A 20,164-nucleotide genomic window follows, 5' to 3' on the forward strand; every position below is an offset into this window, starting at 1 on the left:
AACTCTTTCTATTCATGGTTATGAAACTCAATTGAGCACCTGTACAGAGCTCCTTGTTTGTAGTTCTAAGTCATTAGAGGTGCGTGAAGATGCCTCTTTCTGTTATGTTTTATATGTTATCATTGTATGCATTTTCATGCCATCCATTTTAATAATTAGAGTTCCTGAGCATTGATCTGGTTATATAGTATGTATACACAATACTAATGAATGAAATAATACACACATGACACATACAGTTACACAAAAGAGAGAAGGAAGGTGCTTGGAGGCCTTACCTGCTTTAGCCACTTGGTCAACAGGGACACCAAGTTCTTGGGACATATAGCCCAAAACTGAGAAGATGGCAAAGCCAGCCAAGATACTGGTGATGGCATTGCCCAAGGTGACTATGAATGTATCCCTGTAGAAAAAAATATACAGGACCTGAATTTGTTAATCTCCAGCATGGTGAAAAGGCAATGAAAATTTGAGGTACTACAGAATGTCTAGAAAGGTACATGGGGGAAAAAAAAGAATAGCCTATATAGTTTTCATGTTAGCTAGCTGTACTGATTGTGAGTAATCCTGCCCCCCAAAAACTTGGACCGCCATGCTGGACTTAGATAGAGATATTAACATAGTTTCTGAACACATAGGAATCAGTATTGCAAGTTTAAATGGAACTAGAAACAAATCTTGTGTGGCATCCCTGTACTAGGTGGATCTGAGCCCCATGATGAGTGATATGCTGAGAATTCATGAATAGAGAGGAGCCATCAGTGAGAAAATAATGCCAGAGTTCAGTTCAACTAGTGTGTGCATGTATTTGAGGAAGGTTATTTATGACTTTTGGGGGGTGAATGCTAAGGGCCATTCCGCACACCTCTCAAGTAGCAAAATACCATTCAAAGATGCTACATTTTTTATATTCTGCATGACGTCGCACTCAAACCGCAAACTCCCTGCAGCACTTCCTCAACATTCGTTATTTTGTAGTGCTACTCAGGGAATCGCAAAAAGTGGATTCCCTGAAAAAAAGTGCTTGCTAACTGTGAGCAACCTGCAATACAACCGCAAAAGACATGTGTGTTCTCAAAATTGCAGTAGAAGAATTGTCCCGCCTTTGCTTCCACCAAGTTACAGGAGATGGGATTGCCCCCTTTAAAAAAAAAAAAAAGACTGAAAAGCCTCAAGCAACAATGAAGCGAGCATGCAGCTTGCCCGGGTGAAGGAAGGGATGTAGTTGACCAATAAAGAAGTGCCTTACAGTCACAGAAAGCACTGTACCCCAAATGTATTTATACCACCCATATGAGCCTCATAACATCACAGAGCCCTTTTTCTCCATAAGGTAAAGGTAAAGGTATCCCCTGTGCAAGCACTGAGTCATGTCTGACCCTTGGGGTGACACCCTCTAGCGTTTTCATGGCAGACTCAATACGGGGTGGTTTGCCAGTGCCTTCCCCAGTCATTACCGTTTACCCCCCAGCAAGCTGGGTACTCATTTTACCGACCTCGGGAGGATGGAAGGCTGAGTCAACCTTGAGCCGGCTGCTGGGATTGAACTCCCAGCCTCATGGGCAGAGCTTCAGACTGCATGTCTGCTGCCTTATCACTCTGCACCACAAGAGGCTCTTTCTCCATACTGGTGTTCATAGTGCCCCGCACTTTCAGCTCCTGTGTCAAAAATGTTCTAACATGGGCACACGTGTCAACATGAACGCGCATGCTTGCCTGCAAGCAAAATATAGGTGTCCGTGTGGTTTGAGGAACAAGAACATGCTGACAGGGATAGTGGAATGCTATTGAAAGTGTTTTGCCTCATGCTGGTGTATAAAATGGAGGAAAACCACATCAATGTACAGTAATTTGAACGTTTGACTAGTGTGTTCTCCTTTTTTTATTACGTGGAAACATGTGTAAATGCATATGTGCACGCACGCCAGCATCCATACTGGAGGCGGCCGTGTGGCTTGAGGACAAAGAGAATGGTCCCACAAAGTTTTGAATGCAACTCATTACAGAAGTCCAATCAAAGCCCTCCCCCTTGAGTGTCATCCAATCAGGAGCCTTCAACTTCAGCTTCCCTTTTTAGGCGGGAAGTAGAGATGTGAAGGTGGAAACTTCTCTGCACCTCCATTTTACTGTTGCAGCCGGAGGAACAGGGCATCGGCAGAGGATCCATTTGGAGGGATGCGGAGATCTGCGACCTTATGGCCATCTTCTCGGAGGAGAGGATCCAGGATGCCTTTAAATCCTCCCATCGAAACAGGGAGGTATTTGAAGAGGTGGCCATCAGGATGAGAGTGCTTGGCCACCAGAGGACTGGCCTGGGGTGCTGGTCCAAGGCCAAGACGATGCGTGCCGAGTACAATGATTGCATCATGCACAACAATCACCATATTTTGAGGTGCAGTGTACAATTTATGGGGAGGGAGATGGCGACGGGAGGCCAGAGCAGGTTGGAAGAAGCCTTAAGGTGGTCAGGCAGAAGGCTCCTTTACAACCCGCATAGTCACAGCTGCAGGATCCAGAGGAGGGACCCTCTTCTTGAAGACTTCAACCACGTTCTGAGCCACAGCGACATGGGTCAGACCTGGTCACCCTGGACCTTCTAGCCATCATACCAGGAGAGGAAGAAAGCGTCTTCCACCAAATGCCCCTCACTTCAGGTAAGCTTGCTTCTCCAGGTGGCTTGGCGGGTTGTTTTTCCTTTATGCATTGACAGATAGCATTAGTTTAAAAGCTTATTCATTGCTACCAGTGTGCTTGGCATGCTTGCCAACAGGCTGTTTCACAAGTTTGCAGTGGGGCCTGTCCTTTTAAATTTGTTTGAGATGGACACAGTTTCCACCTGCTTGAGATCTTGCTCCTGCTTTCCCTTATAGACCATGAGACATCCACTCCTGGCCACCTGAGGTGGGGGGGGGGGGAGCTTGCCTGATTGATATTTGTGTTATTCTGTTCTATAGAAGGACCTGAGCACACAAGAACAAGGCTTTCCTTCTGGAGTGTTGAGTTTGAAAGATCTTTTTTCAACATCCTGTTTTGATGCTTAAAAACCTTTTCTTTGTCCCCACAGAATACATCCCAGGCACCATTCCAGACCAGCCACAGGATCCAAGGAGGTTGATATCCCGAGTGGCAAGGGAGATGCTAGCAGGTGAGCCCAACAGAGAACCTCATGCCTATTCATCAGCGGTACATTGCTGTTCTAGAGTGATCTCCATAGAGGGAGGAGGGAAATTACCAGAGAGTTTGCAAAGGATTTGGGGTGGAGGGTGGGGAGATGTTTTTGCAACACAACTATTTGACTTTGTGTGCTGCTTTTTTACTTCACAGAAGAACAGTCTGAGGAGGAAGAGGGAGGGGAGGAGGCAGCGGAGGTTCAGGCACAGCAGAGGGACCCCGGGGAACAGGTCCAGAGAGGGGCCCTGTCAGCATGAGAGAGACAGAGGTGTGTTCCCCTGCTGGCCAACGTTGGCCAGAGGCTCCTGGAGCAGGCGGAGGAGGACACGAGGCAGTCACGCACCTCTGGGGAAGCCCTGTTACACTGGGACCGTGAACGCGCCCAGATGGAAATGCCCACAACCAGGGAGGAGGGCAGGCTATTGAGGGAGGTCTTCATGGCCTGTAATGAAACACTCAGAGGGATTGTGGACACAGTGAATAGGTTTGGAGACATGGTGGAGAGAGCAATTGTGGTCATGGAGGCCAGAGAGACCAGGGAAAGTGCCAACCCGCCCAAATTTACTGTTAACCTGCTAACCCCCCCCCCCCAGCACCAACTCATCAACTCACACCACCCACTCTTTCCACCAGTCAGGCAACACAGACCAGGCAGACAGCGGTCCAAGGAAAGAGGAAGGTGAAGCCCAGGAACCCCAACCTACCCCCATCCTAGTTCCCTCCATATGCAACCACCCCTTGTTATTTTTTCATAAGTAAAGTTGAGAGTTGTTTTGAATCCTCACTTCTCTGGGGCTTGGTGAGGATCTAAGGTCGAAATTGGCAACTACCAACAACTCATAGGTTCTATCTCAGTGGCTAGATGATGGCTGGGGTGGGGAAACACCTGGTGGAATCTAACTATGGGCAGTGATGCTACCTTCAAGATTCGGGCGGGGGGGGGAGAAACACTTGCAACTGTGAGTGACAGGGAGACGAGACTTTGTAAGTTTAGCATTAATAAGATTTATTTAATACCAATTGTAACAATTATAACAGTAGACACACACCAAAACATCCCCAACACATCCCCACAGCAAACATCCCCAATAATCCAAAACAATTAACTTCCCTTTTGCTGTCCTTTTATCTCTCCCCCCTCAACTCCTGGAGCTGTCTATCCATCCTTCTTATTTGGTTTCCTCCTCCTCCATCTATTCACAGCCTCCATCCTTTCCTTGAGTTTATTGACTGTGGAGAGAAATACAGGCAAAAAGTTTTAGAACCAAGACAGTAAGAGGAGCATGGCCACCTAAGAGGGGTTGCAACTGTGAGGGGTTGGGGGGCGCACACAGCACTCACAGCAAGCTTACAGGATTTCTCACACTGCTTCTTGTGTGCCTTTATGGCTCCCGCCAGCTCCCTCACCTGAGCGAGGAAGGTCTGTACTGCGAAAGGGTTTTAGAAAGTTACCGTCAGTACAATATTTAATTCTACTTTTGGATTGCCATGCAACCCTGTATCAGGACACAAATTATAAGGAAGGGGCCTCCTCTCACATACTGCCGTGGTTGATGTGGATGGCTCCTCCTCCACTTCACCATACTTATGAGGTGGGGGGGGGGGGGCTGAGAGCCGAGCCTCACTGGAGACAGGGTGGCTGATGAGGGGAAAGACGGAAGGCATAATCAGGGGGCAGTACATCATGCAAGAACCTTGAGAAACATTAATAAGCATGTGGTGTGTGTTGTTTTTTGCCCTAAAGGGGTGGAACTATGGACTTGCATCCTGATTTCATTAAGAGACACATAAGAGGACACAGCATTTCAAAAACAAAGATTAATGTATTGTCATGGGGTGATGGCTGCTTAGCAGTTAAAATGAGAAATCTGTTACTTTGCTTATGATGCTCCATCCCCCACTTGCATCCCCAAGCCCCTTTCAAACCCTGCCAGCACTGGTAAAGGTGCTCTCCCCAGACACAAGATGGCTTAAAGCAACCAAACTCGGTGGGGGTGAGGTATGGATCATAACCAGTTTTGTCAATTAATAAAAGCCAGATAAAAACTTACCCATATGACTGTGTTGCTCCGACAGGGGTTTCCCAGCTGCCTCCCAGATGTGCATCATCTGCACATGAAATGGGGGTGTGCCCACTCTCACTGGGCTCCCCCCCCATTGCTCCAAGCTGTTGAGGAAATGCAGCTTCACTCTTTTAAATTTAGTGCACATCTGCTCCCAGGAGCACACATAGCCTCTTGCCCCCATTTTTTTGCAATGACCTGGCTGTGGTCTGGCTGTGGGTGCTGGCCATTAGCTTCTGCAAGCTCTTGGAGGCCCTCACCAGCTCCAGGAGGGCCTCCACCTCTGCCCTCTGCCAAAAAGGCACCCTTCTGGGCAGAGGCATTGTGCAGAATGATGTTTGCTCGGGAAAGATACGTTTGTTCGTTCCTCCCCTAAACGTTTAAAATTATCGAAGTGCTCAGCCAAAGGGATGGCCCATGGGGGAACTCACAGTATGAGGGGGTTTTACAGCCAATGAGACAGAGGACACTGTTCTTTCCTGTTCAGCTGGCAGCCATTTCATGAGCCCTGGGAACTTCCTGCCACTAGAAGCCTACTTTTTAAAGGGAAAAATGGACTGGTGGCAATGAGCAGGTTTTCCTCCCTCTCCCTAAAAAGCCACCCCCTTGGTTATGCCAGGTAGACCTCTTTTGACTTTCTGGGGAAGGGAAATGCAGCAGGGACAAGAGAAGCTGTTCTTTAAATCTCACGGTTCCGCCCACTACTGGAAGCCCCACTGTGCAGTCAGATCAGAGAATATTAACATTTAAAAGGGGCTTGTGGCCTGTGAGAAGGTGTGTGAAAAGGCAGCACCGTTCCCTCACTGGCATGTCAAAACCATAGAGACGAGACATTTGAAACAAAATAGTAAACTTTATTAAACTTTAATAAACTAAAAGGAGTCACAGGACTCAAAACCTTCCCCTGTTCCCGCACAGGTAAGTGGCTATTGTGTTCCGTACCCGGCAGCCCTCATCATAGATCCTGTTCTTTATCCTCCTTGACATGGGTTCATCCTCCTGCAAGACCACCGGTTCTGGCTCCTCCACTGGAAAGGGAGTGTGGTGACCCTTCTCGTCACAGATATTAAGTAGGATCACACAGGCTATGATGAGGGGAGTGACATTATCTAAATGGACATATAGCCTGGATATCAGACACCTAAAACGTCCCTTCCGATGTCCAAAGGCACGCTCTACCACGTAGCATGCACAGGAGTGCCTTAAGTTATAATAACTTTGCACATTGGTCCTTGGGCACTCGTAAGGGGTCATAAGCCATTTACACACTGGGTACACCCCATCCACTAGAATCAGAGCTGGGACCTGAACTCCCTCTGTGGTCACAGTTGGGTTTCCAGGACCAAAGATCCCTTCATCCATGGATGACCTCAGGTTTGATTCATAGAAGACAAGGGCATCTTGACTCATAGAATCATAGAATCATAGAGTTGGAAGGGGCCATACAGGCCATCTAGTCCAACCCCCTGCTCAACGCAGGATTAGCTCTAAGCATCCTAAAGCATCCAAGAAAAGTGTGTATCCAACCTTTGCTTGAAGACTTCCAGTGAGGGGGAGCTCACCACCTCCTTAGGCAGCCTATTCCACTGCTGAACTACACTGACTGTGAAAAACTTTTTCCTGATATCTAGCCTATATCGTTGTACTTGAAGTTTAAACCCATTACTGCGTGTCCTCTCCTTTGCAGCCAGCAGAAACAGCATCCTGCCCTCCTCCAAGTGACAACCTTTCAAATACTTAAAGAGGGCTATCATGTCCCCTCTCAACCTCCTTTTCTCCAGGCTGAACATTCCCAAGTCCCTCAACCTATCTTCATAGGGCTTGGTCCCTTGGACTCCTTCCACTCCAGCCCACCTCAACATCAATGAAACATCCAGAATAGTCCACTGTGCCCTGGAGAAGAACTGAGGAAAAGTCCTTTCTGGTGCCAAACTCCTTTATGCTGCCCTCCGGAGCTCTTATGGGTATGTGGGTCCTATCCACAGCAGCAAAGTAGTGCGGGAAACCAAGCCTCCCAAAACCATCCATATTCTGCATTGGAAAGAGAGAAGAAAGATTGATGAGAATAAAAGGGGGGAACAAGTATTCATTGCTATGGGAATAACACAGGGGGGGGGAAAGTTGACCAATTTAAAGGGGAGTAAGTGCTACCCACCTCTCCAAGCCGGTCTCCAAAGCACACCAGTTTGCTGTAGAGCTCAGCCTCCATAGCAAAACAGAACTCCATCACGATCTCACCAACAGTGGAAATCCCTAAGCCAAACTACTGGGCTACATTCCTGAAGTACAGAGGGGTGGCACGGTACCACAAGGCAGAGATGACACACCCCCACAGAAATGGCCATGATCATGCAGGTTTGCTGGCGCGCTACCTGTCCATGCAGCGTGTTCACAATTTCCATGAATGTTGCCCTGGACACCCTGAAGTTCAGGATCCATTGATCATCACTCCAGTTGGAAAGGACAAAATTGTCCCACCAGTCAGTGGTTGTCCACCCAGAACTGCTTAGGGAAATGCAGCTCTGCAAGAGCTTGCCAACTCATCCTGGCTACAATGTGAGCCCTCTTCGAGTTCCTTTGCATGAATGCGCTTCTATGGTGATCCTTTCTCCTTATCATGATCATCTTTGCTTGTAAAGCCAAAGTCTGTGCCATCATTCTCAATAAGGTGGCATGAACACATCCGGCAAGGATGAGCATCTGAGCAACCAAGGCTAAAATTATATTCTCCATTGCTGTATTGAGCTTGGAGCATGCAACCGGTAGAGGCGAACAAAGAGCAAGGGCGGCCAAGTGTGCATGCAGGTGCCTATATTCAGGTGATCTGTGGGCGTGTCATGTGGATGTGCTTTTCTGCTACACGTTTCGTTCGAGAGATTTGTTTAAAAAAAACATCCCGCCAGACTATTCTTTATGGATAAATGAATGTACACATATTTGTTGCCACTTGTATTTTTGGGTCTTTTAAAAAAAATTAAAGAGAAAGGGGCATTTCGAAGGTCTGAGGATGTTTCTATGTTTCATTGGTTCTCCAGCTTGATTGACAGGGCAGGGCAGACTGAAGCACCACAAGATAAGAGCGCCTTGCTTTTGACACTGGCAAGATCGGAAACATGTGAGGAACACTAAAAGTGCTATGGGAGACATGAATTTATCGAGAAGATTCAACACGTGTAAAATGAAGATTTGCCACTTTTAACTGTAGAGATTACAGATTCTGCGGACATCTTGTTACTTTGGCCAATGTGCGGAATGACCCTAAGATTCCTTATTCCTAGTATTTCTATATTAAAAGGAAACATGCTTTGCATTAACGTGTTGGTTACTGGCATTTAGTAGGTACTCTTAGTCATTTAGGTAAAACTGAGTTTTCTCACCAAGGCCATTTGTTAGTCAACAGATACGGTGAAAGAAAATGTAGCTAGAAGAAGCATGAATGTACCCAGAGAAGTCCCTCTTTGCTGAGTATAACTGTCTCTGTTCCTCTTCTTATGCATTTTACAAAGTTTGCATTTTTATTTATACGCACACACATATATACATATATATACATTTTGCTGCACGAAGCAAGTTCTGATCTGGAAAAAGAGAATATCACTGAGAACACAGTTCAGTAACCTTCACTCTGTTTTCCACCTCCATAAAATGTTATACTGAAAACATGTACCTGTAAATATTCTGGTGGAATGTGTTGTATGAAGCAAAGGTAAGCAGTCCCCCAAATCCCACCCCAAGAGAGTAGAAGATCTGCAAAGCTGCTTCAATCCACACCTGAAATGAAGTTGAGAACAAACAGAAAGACTGCTGAATTTCAGGAAATTCAAGACTCTGCTGTGAAGAAGTAATATGTAGCCTTAAGAATATAAGAACATAAGAAAAGCCATGTTGGATCAGGTCAGCTGCCCACCTAGTCCGACATTTGGTGTCATACAGTGGCCAAAAGCCAGGTGCCATCCAGAAGCCCACCCACTGTTGCCTCCCAAGAACCAATAAGCATCTTCTCTAGTTCTCATATTCCAGACTACATTCCTGATGTCCCAGAAAAAAATCTGGATCCTAATTTGCACCAGTAGGTGATCCCTAACTACTCTATAAGTAGACTATAGAGACTGTAGACTATATGGCTACTGGTTGCTACCCGGATCCAGTTCAAAGTTTTGGTATTAACCTTTAAGGCCCTGCGTGGTCTGGGACCCACATATTTGAGGGTCCGCTTCTCGCCCCCCGCAGGGTTTTACACTCTGCGGATTCAAATTTGTTGGTCATACCTGGTCCCCGAGAAGCACGTCTGGCCTCAACCAGGGCCAGGGCCCTTTTGGACCTGGCCCTACCTGGTGGAATGAGCTCCCAGAAGAGCTACGGGCCCTGTGGGAGCTTTTGGTGTTTCACAGTGCCTGTAAAACTGAGCTGTTTTGCCAGGTCTATGATTGAGGCCGGTGCGTTCATGAAGAGCTGGAGCCCCCTGGGTCATTCTTAGGTGGCCTTATGGTCATCGGCCCCATGCCCCCCCGTGGTGGAAAGTGGGCAAGTTGAGTTAGATTTAGTCCACTGCTTCAGGAGATCTTGGGATTGTTGTAATTTTGGTCTTAGGGGAATTTTATTGGGGTATTTTATTGGGGGTTTTATATATGCTGTAACCTGTCACAAACCATTGGAAGTGGAGGGCTAGAAATCTAAATATGATGTTGATGATGATGGTGGTGGTGGTGGTGGTGGTGGTGATGAATAGGAATGATTTATTAAGCACAGTGCATAAATAGCAAGTAATAAAAGCAATAAATTCCTCAAATAAAACATCGTATATGATACAAAAATGCATAAAATATTGGCTTAGGGAAAACAGTAAAGCTTCTAGTGCATTTTAGGCAATGCAACTAAAATCATGGATAAAGGAAGTCATTTAATAAATAAAAGAGATGCAAGAACTTAACTTCCATATCTTCTGCAGTCCATCTCATTGAAAACTACACCAAATTTACCCTAAAGCAGTTTGTATAACTACTTTGTATTCTTCCTTAGTTCTTAGATGGAATCCTACCAGCAGGAGAACCTGTCAAAATGCTTAAAAAGGCAAACTGAAGAGGAAAATGGAAATAAAACCACAATTTATAAAGAAAACTAGCAGATAAGCCGGTTGTATGGTGAATACAATGGGCTCTAGTGGCTCCCCCCCCCCCAGCAGGAGTGGCAGCACAAAGAGGGCACTAGTAGCCATTGGACGTTGGGGGGGGGGTGGGAAGAGGAATCCATGGACACAGAGCGGGGAATGCCCGCCTCCTCCCCCCACACTCCCAACATTCCACATCCACCCATGTGGTGTTTGTGCTGGCACTGCTGGGTGGGGGGCAGTTGGAGAAAACCACACGATTGATCAGCGCCACGTTGTCTTGGTGGCAGAGAAGAATGTCAAGGTGACTGATCGTGAGGGGGCAATTGGCAATGGAGCTTTCTCCAAATCCTTCATCTCCACCCACATTTCCCATCCTGGAAGGAAGGGGGGTGGGAACACTTACAACAGCGTGACTATGTTGACTATCTCTCCTTTGGTGTAAACACTATTTCTGACACTGATGGCCCACCCTAGCTCTGGACAAGACAGTTTAATGGAGGTCAGGATCCGTTATCTTCGTGGTGGGTCAGGGCGAGCCGAGCCAACGCCATGAGCTTCCACAACCTGGTGCCCAACAGGCCGCTAGGCACTCCACGGCATGCTGGCTCTCCCTGTCACTGGGGGTGCATCCCTGCAACCCCGTACTCTGAACGACGCACCCACCAAATGCAGCCACATATCTCTAGCTGTGGGAGGGAGGATATGGTAGGCATGTGGCGGCTCATTGGCGCGATGTTTGTAAGGACATTAACAAGGCACCGAGGAAGGCATGGGGCCTTGTGGGTGAGGTTGCGGCCATTGCGCCCTCTGTCACTGTGAAGCGTGAAAGTTTCATGGAGCACCACGGAGGCATCATCAGGGCTTTGGAAGCGGGGGGAGGAGGCAGCCATTCCCTCTCTCTCCTAGTCACCTTTAAAAGTGCCTCAGAGTGCTGGGCAGGCTGGTGGTCAGTGGCACGGGCATCTCTGTTGCGGAGTTTGTGTCAAGTGAGGCGAGGGGAAAGTATCCAGGGAAGGAGGGAGGGAGGAGTAGGGGCTGGGCCAATCAGGGTGTGGCCATTTCTGCTGGCCGCACCCTGATTGGCCCTATTCCAACTCGGACACCCTGGATACACTCCACCCCCCAAGCCGGTTTCACAAACACTAAGAGGAACCATGGATAAAAATAAAATCATAAAGAAGCAAAACAAGAAGTAGAGATGGCTCCAGTTAATAGCCTAGGAGTTATAAATCCAGCATTACTGCTGGAGAAGCAACTTACACTGTAGCCATAAAAAATTACTTTTTCCAGCTTAGATAGTCCCCTTCCTTCACTTGTCTGATTAGGCCAGCTGGATCCATGCCATAGTAACTTCAAGTCTAGTCTACTGCAGTGTGCTTTACATAGATCTCTTCTCAAAATCAACTAGGAGACTCCATTTGATGCAGAAATCTGCAGCTTGGTTATTATCAAAAGCTAGGGAAAGCATGCCTATTACACCAGTTCTGCTATCTCTCCATTGGCAGCCGCTCAATTAACGAACTCAGTTCAAATATTGGCTATCATGTACAACGCTCTGCATGGTCTTTGGCCCTAATATCTACTTGACAGCCTCTCCATTTATTTACTTTGCTCATATTTGAGCAGAGTCTTCTACAGCAGTGGTCCCCAACCTTTTTATCACCGGGGACCGGTCAACGCTTGACAATTTTACTGAGGCCCGGGGGGGGGGGGTAGCCTACTCCTCTCCTCTCAACCACTGCCCTAACACTCTCTGACTCTGGTCACTATGGTAATGTTTAAACATCCCTTTTTGACTTTTGCCTGAGGTGACCAGATTTCAAGATTGGTAAAGAGGGACACCATTGACCGGGGGGGGGGGGTTGCCAACCTCCATTCAAGGCATGGAGTTCTGGTATCACCACTCAAGCCTGCACAGCTCAGAGACCAAGGGCTGCCCTGGAGGCCAAACTTTCACCAGCGGTGAGAAGAGTCACTACCCCCCCCCTTGTACAAGAAAGCTTGCACCTTGAATACAACTTGGTGGGTCTTAAAAGTGCCACCAGACTCAAACTTTGTTCCAGTGATCCACACTGGATTTGTATGGGTTACTATAAACAGGGTTGCCCCCTTGCATTATGACTCTGAAAGGCTTCCCCCCCAAGAACTACATGGATAGTCAGGGGCAGTAAAAGTGGCATATAGAAGTCCTCCCCCCTTCCCCCTACCACGATCTTTAGAAGACCTGCAACTTTGTATTGCAGCATGAGGGCACAAACCCTGATGCCAGAGCATGGTCACAACCATGCACTTCTGCCTCAGGGCCCAAAGAGAGCACTGGAGCACTCCGAGGCTGCCTGGCTGGGTGACTCCAAGCGGCTACGCCCCCCCTCCCCCGGGCGCAAGCCGATTGCCACTGCCCCCTGGCAGGGCACTCTGCCTTGGGCCCTGGACCATTCTGCTGCAGACCCCACTGAGTGTTCTCTGGGTAGCCCCCAAGGTAGCAGCCGGGGAGGAGGACAAGGAGAAGCCGCAGCCCGGTACTGACTGATCCACGGACCAGTACCGTTCTCTGGACTGGGTGGTGGGGACCGTGGCTCTACAGGTTCCATCTTGCAAGTAAGCAAGATCAACAGCTGCCCATGCACATGCATTGTCTGTAATGGCCCCGCCCTCTTAAATGGCCTGTCTGAGGTCAGGAGGACTTCCACTCTCCTGGCATTTTGAAAAAATAGGACGGGATTTTGGTAAAGGAAATGGGGCCATAAAAATGCACTGCGTTTCTATTGATGTAGTACCATCACCTGCATTCTTTAAAGTGTTGTGTTTAATATTTATGCTTTGTTCAGAGGACAGATCCATTTCAAATTTCTGCAATTCCTAGGCCTATAGCATTGTTAGTTAGTTTTATCATCTTTTTGATTGCATTGATTCATTTCCAAAGTAAATGAATGGGGGTAAAGTGCAAAGAGTCTCAGTGAAAAAGGAAGCGTAGAAATAATGCAAATGGATGATAAAGCAGCAGGAAAGGATAGGGGGAAAGGAAGATCAAGACTTGGTGAAAGATAAAATAAGGTCTGGTATCTTAAGAGGTGAAAGTCTGCTTATTTCCTACCTGGTCTTTCACAGCCCTGACCAGTGGAAGCCCATTCTGTTCTTAGGAGATGTGGCAAAATTTCTCAGCTTCTCAAAATTCTCCAATTATTTTCTTCTCTGTGATGAATGTGACTGGTGACTTCCAAGAAAACTCCTTTCTATGTCCATTACAATCTCATCAAATGAACCTTCATAATTGCCCATACCAGACCATCACCTCTGCTGCTCTTCAGCTTTATTATACAGCAAAAACATGATACTTCTGTCTTCTCATTAGAATTGTCATTGTCACATGGCCAGATCTCCAAGGTCTTGATAGCACATGGTTAGGCTGCTCCTTTATTCTATTTATTTCTCATAGTTAGGCTAATCACCGAACAAACTCAAAAGTTCTTCATAATAAGCAGAATAGACTTTGTCAGCAACTAGGTTAGTTGCAGTGGCACTGACAGCTCCTAGCCCCTACTGGAGCACTGACAGCTCCTAGCTCCTTCCCTTGCACACAATGCTCTGTTCCTAACTTCTAATAATAAAGGAGAACATTGTCAAAGCATCACATTGGTTATTCTCTTTACTTTTCCTCTCCTGGAATTGTGGTTCTTGTTACAGAATCATAGAGTTGTAAGAGATCATACAGGTCATCTAGTCGAACCCCCTGTCTAAAACATCCAGGTTAAGTATCTGTCCAGCTGCTCATGAAGACTGCCAGTGAGGGGAGCTCACCACCTCCTTAGGCAGCTGATTCCACGGCTGAACTACCCTGACTGTGAATTCTTTCACCTGATATCTAGCAGTACCTTTCTACTTGTAGTTTAAAGCTATTCGTGCAGGTTCTATGCTACCAACGGGAACTGCTCCCTGTCCTCCTCCAAGTGACCACCTTTCAGACACTTAAAGACAGCAATCATCCCCTCTCAGTCTCCTCTGAAAGTGCCCAGTCTGAAAAAGGTAAAACTGAATCCCTTATGGTGAATTGACACTCTACCATCAATAGTAACAAAGGCTTTTCTTGTTCTCCCAGTGGGAAACTTAACTGACTTAAGGGGGGGGGGGCACCTGGACATTTCCTTGCTAAGACTGCAACCCCAAGCAGAGCTCCGCTTCCTAAAAACATCAGTGGCCTTACATGGGTGTAACTCCACTTAGGATGGCTCCAAGTACGGGCTTTCTTTCACGTCTGTGCATTCACTTGTACACTAATGACAAAATGAACCTAATTAATTCTGTAGATTCACTTGTGTAATGAAAACGTATGGAAATAACAATGAAAGCAACATTTTCATTTATTTCATTCATTTCCTGGTATATTGCTTCTAATTGCCTATAAAAGGGAACATTTCTTACATCTGTTTGAAATTTGTCAGAGAGGATCTCTTCTGAAAGACATGTACCCTTTAAGATTTTCATCCAAACTGGAAAGAAAACAAAGAGGTGACAAGCATAAATGTGTTTTGCCTTTAATTGCCTATTATGAAACTGGGACATTTTCTCCCATAGTTCTTGAAACTGAAATCAGGATCCCTTGAATGAGTAGTACATCCCCTACAAATGTCATCCAAATTGGATATAAAACAAAGAATTTAAATCCAGAGATGTTTCCTGCTGAAACCAAAGGAAATGAATGTAATAACGGAATACAAATGTAATAAGGGAAACAAATAAATAAATTTATTTAATGAAAAATATGTTACATTGGAAATAAAAATGAGGAAAATTCATTTTCACATCCCTGTTTTGTACATGACTCAGGCTGTTTCCAGCTGTAGAAGCATTTGCTTGTGTCCCCATGTTGTGTAATCCAGAACATATTTTATAACAAGCATGCAGTTGACATTTGGTAGCAGTTTAATTCCCCATTCTACAATGATGGGAACAATCTAGCCATGTCTAGCATCCCATGTGCCACAAGAATGAATGGAGGAAAACCACAATGCCATGATATCAGGACGTAAGTGGTACATAAGAAAATAAGAATATAGAAGAGCTCCACTTGATCAGGCCAGTGGTCCAGCATCCTGTTTCACAAAGCAGTCAGCCAGTTACCCTAGCAAGCCAAGAAACTATAGATGCCAAGACCTTCTCGTGACTTTCCAGATCTGGTATTCAGAGGTTAGTTGCCTCTTTATATAGCAGTTCTCTTGACTCTCCATGGCTAGTAGTCATAGATGGAGTTATCCTCTGTGAATCTGTGGTTTTAATTTTTTTTAATTATAATGGTTTTATCACATAATTATATTATATATCTTTTACATTGTTAGCTAACTTGGCAACCCTTGGAAGGGAGGAGAGGCAAGATGTAAATTTTGCAAATGATCATAATAATCACTTGCAATATTTGAAAGACAGAGAGAATAAAGTTGATTTTAAAAATACCTGGAAATGGCTCCAAAATGGGCACTTAATGAAAGAAATGGAAGGACCTAATCTAGCTGCACTAGAGCAGGTACTCAAAATGAATAGTGTGAAAGCCAAATTCAGAAAAACAGTAATGACAGCAAATGTCAACTTTGCAAGTCAAGAGATTAAACAGTCGACCACATGGTCAGTGCCTGCAGTGAAATTGCTCAGACTGTCTATAAAGAGAATGTCACAGTAGAGTTGCAGCTATGCTGCACTGGAATATTTGCAAGAAGTATGACTTCCCATCAGCCAGAAATCCAGACAACATCATGAATGAGGAAATAAAAATTCTTTGGGACTACGAACTGATTACGAACAAATAAATACTTAGAGAATAAAACCCCTGATATCACAATTTAAGTGGGGGGGGGGGGGAATGAGAAATAGGATTTGGATCATTGATACCGCAATCCCAGGAAACAGCAGAATAGAAAATAAAGAACAGGTAAAGATCACAAAACATTAGACCTATGAATAGAGTCAGAGTCCCTCTGGGAGAAGGTTACCATTGTGCCAATTGTCATTGGAGTCGTGCTTCAAAATCTCAAAAGAAAACCCCTAAAAAACAAAAAACAACCCCAAAACTGGACATTCTGGCCATTGAGCAAATAACACCAGCTCAGCACCAGAAGATAATGTTGTTTGGAACAGGGAGAATCCTACAAAGATACCTCTGATCTTGGCTAGATCTTGAATTGCAGAATACCATCTACCTGCCAAATATTTGACCATGAAAATTCACATAATAACTGTAATAATAATATATTCAGTGGCAGTGAATTTGACAGTTCAATAAGTGACTGAGTAAAGAAGTATTCCCTAGCAGCCACCTGGAACCTATTGCCCATCAGGCTCATTGGCTGCTCATAAATTCAAGCATTATGGGGAGGGGGAGGGGAGTTCTCTCTCCATCTTCTCCATCCCATGCATAATTTTAGAAGCCTCTATCTTATCCCATTTGTCTTTATTGTAGACAAAAAGTCCCAGACTCTCCAGCCTTTCCTCATAGGAAGGGTGATCCAGCCCCATAATCATCTTGATTGCCCTCATCTGTGATTTTTCAACTCTGCAATATCATTTCACTGTGGGTGGGTAGATAGCTGTGAATTTCCTTCAATCTGCAAGTGATTATACTAGATGATCTCGGAGGTCCCTTCCAACTCTATGATTCAATGAATCTATGATTTTTGAGATACAGTGAACAGAAATGCATGGAGTATTTCAAATGAATCTGCATCCGACATCTACACATGCACATTAAAATATTGGCCATTTTATTTTTAGTTCTAATTTGCCTTTTTCACTGCCACCACACACTGAGTTGACATTTCTACTGAGATTTTCACCACAACCCAACAATCTCTTTCACCTTCATTCTCAGCCAGTTCAGAACCATCACCATATATTTAATGTGAGGATTTTTATTCCAGTGACCATCACCTTATTCTTACTTGCAATGAACTTCATTGCCCCAAAACCAAATTCAGAGAGATCCTCCTATCTCTCTGCACAATTTGCCTTGTTTTCACTATGCTGAATAATATGGTGAAATGTACCAGCTTGGCTGCTACACCGCTTGTCTCCAATTCCAAATAATTTATGAATAAATTAAATAGCACCAGAACCAATACCAGTCCTTTGGGGACCTCAGTGCTTACTTGCCTTCATTCCAGGAACTGTCTATTTTTTCTTACCCTCTACTTCTTGCCATTTAACTTGTCTTTAATCCATAAGAGGTCCCATCCTCTTATTCCATGACCCTGAAGCTTACTCAGGAGTCTTCAGCAAGGTATATTGTCAAAAGCCTTTGAGAAGTCAAGGTATACATTGTCTGCCAAATCATCCTTATCCATACGTTTCTCAATGTGCTTAAAGAACTCCAATCATTCGGTGAAACAGGACTTCCCATTTCAGAAGCCAAACCTTGTTCCTTGATATGCTTAATAATTATATTTTTAGTAATAGTGTCTACTAATCTGAAACAGTTCAAGCTAAGTATTATAGTAGGAGATAAGAGGAATTAGACCTGTGGATGCTGCTTATGGCAGCAGCTGTGCATTTAGAAGAAGAAGAAGAAGAAGAAGAAGAAGAAGAAGAAGAAGAAGAAGAAGAAGAAGAAGAAGAAGAAAAGTTGGTTTTTATATGCCGCTTTTCCCTACCCGAAGGAGTCTCAAAGCGGAGTACAGTCACCTTCCCTTTCCTCTCCCCACATCAGACACCCTGTGAGGTGGGTGAGGCTGAGAGAGCCAGATATCACTGCTCAGTCAGAACAACTTTATCAGCCCAAGGTCATCTAGCTGGCTGCATGTGGGGGAGTGCAGAATCGAACCTGGTTCACCAGATTAGAAGTCCGCACACCAAACTGGCTCTCACATTTAATATAACGTGTAGTCCAATCTCAGTGTTGCATATGTTAGAACTATCACAGTATATAATTATATTAAATTCAGATGTAATAAAAAACATATTTTTCTTAAATAAATGTGGGGACTCCATCTGAATTTTTTGAGAGTGCAGCTCTGCTGGTAAGAACCCTAGGGGGAGCCAATTAAATCATATTGACATCCATGAGCTGCAAGCATTCTTATACAATGAAGCTGTTTCTCTCCTGTCTCTGCCAGACCCTGCTGTGCTTTGAATAAGGCCATCCTTGGCATGTGGCAGGCAAAAGGGCAGAGCTGTGTAATTAAGCTCCACTCCTGAGTGAAATGACACAACAGAGATCTCACCTTGGAAGACAGCAGGTGATGGAACTGTGGTGTGAGATAGAACTTAATTCCCAACCAGGCTCCTTCCAGTGTTACTCCACGAATCAGGAGCATGATCAAGATGAGGTAAGGAAATGTAGCAGTGAAATACACAACCTGCAAGAGGAGAATTTGCATCCATGAGCTTCCTTCATGACAATACACTACACATAGAAAACAATCTAAAACTTTCTGTTCCCAGACACTGAAATAATTTTCTCATGTTGGCCTGCATGGGCTCTTCATATATAGACTATGCAGAACATAGCTACATTGGTCATTGTTGTGTATCCAGAAAGCATAATGGAGCATATATGGTGTATATGTGTGCAGATCTGAATAAATGCACTTGGAGTTTGTGGATCACTGAAACAGATTGCACACCACCCACACTAAGCGCTCTTTTAAGTAGCACACACAAACTTGGATCCAGTGATGCATCAATAGATGAAGCATGGATTTTTCTTGTGTTTCCCTTCCTCACAGCAGTCTCTTTCATGCCCTGGAAAGATGATTTCTAGGGCATGGAGCTTGCATGTGGGAGCTGCAATAAGGTGGGAGGAAAGAGCAAACCACTTCACTCTTCCTTAAATGCCTTCCATTGACAGAACACTGAATCCAGTCGATAACACTCTAACAGAGAACAACAGCCCACTCTCAGTTCTGAATGGCAAGCTACAGTATGTGCAGCAGATCCACCATCATGGTATGCATCTTGGATTCTTGCTTTCCAATGGACAATCTAATGCTTGCCAAATTAATACGAAGCACACCTTGGGTGTTAAAAAAGTTTCTCTTCTTCATGACTGCAGATAATAATCTAAAAAGGACTTGGAAATCAGTGGTCAATTAAGCTATGTTTTAATTTTTTTTTTTTTTTTTTTTGCCTTGGATCCTTTCTGTTCACACTAATATTCCAGATCTCCCTTTGCCATACACCTTGACAAAAAAGTTAATATTCCATCAAGTTACTTATAAAATTCTACATAGTTAATTAAGAGATATATAGTTTGTTGATCCTGAATTTGTCTGTGGGAGAGGCTAGCATAGAATGTTAGACTGAGTAAACTGGGTGCCAGTGTGGTATAGTGGCTGGCTAGAGTGTTAGACCTGAAGGATCTGAAGGACCCAAGTTCAAACCTCTTGATGATAAAATGGGAGGAAAACAAGGTAAGCTGTGCTGAGCCCTTGTTGGGGGAAAGGAAGGGAGAAACGTCTTGTCATAGAATTTGTGTTTGTATTTTCAAGATGGTTCTTATCCTAGTTATATTATTTAACAGAGTGCAAGTGAGTCTAGCTCAGAGGTACTGAACTGAGAGCCAGATTTGACATAAACGTCACTTTGTCAGGCTGGCCCATGTTTGTCATAAGATGTAATGCCAGGATATAAGATATAAACTTTATAAAGTACACAGGCAAACCCAATAAAAACTATTATTGTTTACCTAAAATAAGAACATGCTTAAAGAATCAATACAGTATTTCCTTAAAGTATCTCCCTGAAGCCCACCCTCTCACTTCCACCGCCCATTACTCATTAGCACAGGGACAGTATACAGGGACGTAATGTGCAGCCTTGGTCATCTGTCACCAGTTCC

At 44.9% G+C, this 20,164-nt stretch overlaps 1 protein-coding gene across 3 annotated transcripts in view; it reads right to left on the reverse strand.

The window, feature by feature from the left end:
* Positions 1–20,164, reverse strand: part of SLC6A7 (solute carrier family 6 member 7) — a 65,763-nt gene that overhangs the window by 16,434 nt on the left and 29,165 nt on the right. For all 3 annotated transcript variants that reach the window (XM_077326585.1, XM_077326582.1, XM_077326584.1), the window contains 3 exons: positions 18,549–18,683; positions 8,902–9,005; positions 279–403 (listed from right to left, as the gene is read on the reverse strand). In XM_077326585.1, the coding sequence (XP_077182700.1) occupies positions 279–403; positions 8,902–9,005; positions 18,549–18,683 (364 nt within the window). The remainder of the gene's footprint in view (positions 1–278; positions 404–8,901; positions 9,006–18,548; positions 18,684–20,164) is intronic.

The sequence above is a fragment of the Paroedura picta genome, chromosome 3 (genome assembly GCF_049243985.1).
Source record: "Paroedura picta isolate Pp20150507F chromosome 3, Ppicta_v3.0, whole genome shotgun sequence".
Taxonomy (NCBI): Eukaryota; Metazoa; Chordata; class Lepidosauria; order Squamata; family Gekkonidae; genus Paroedura; species Paroedura picta.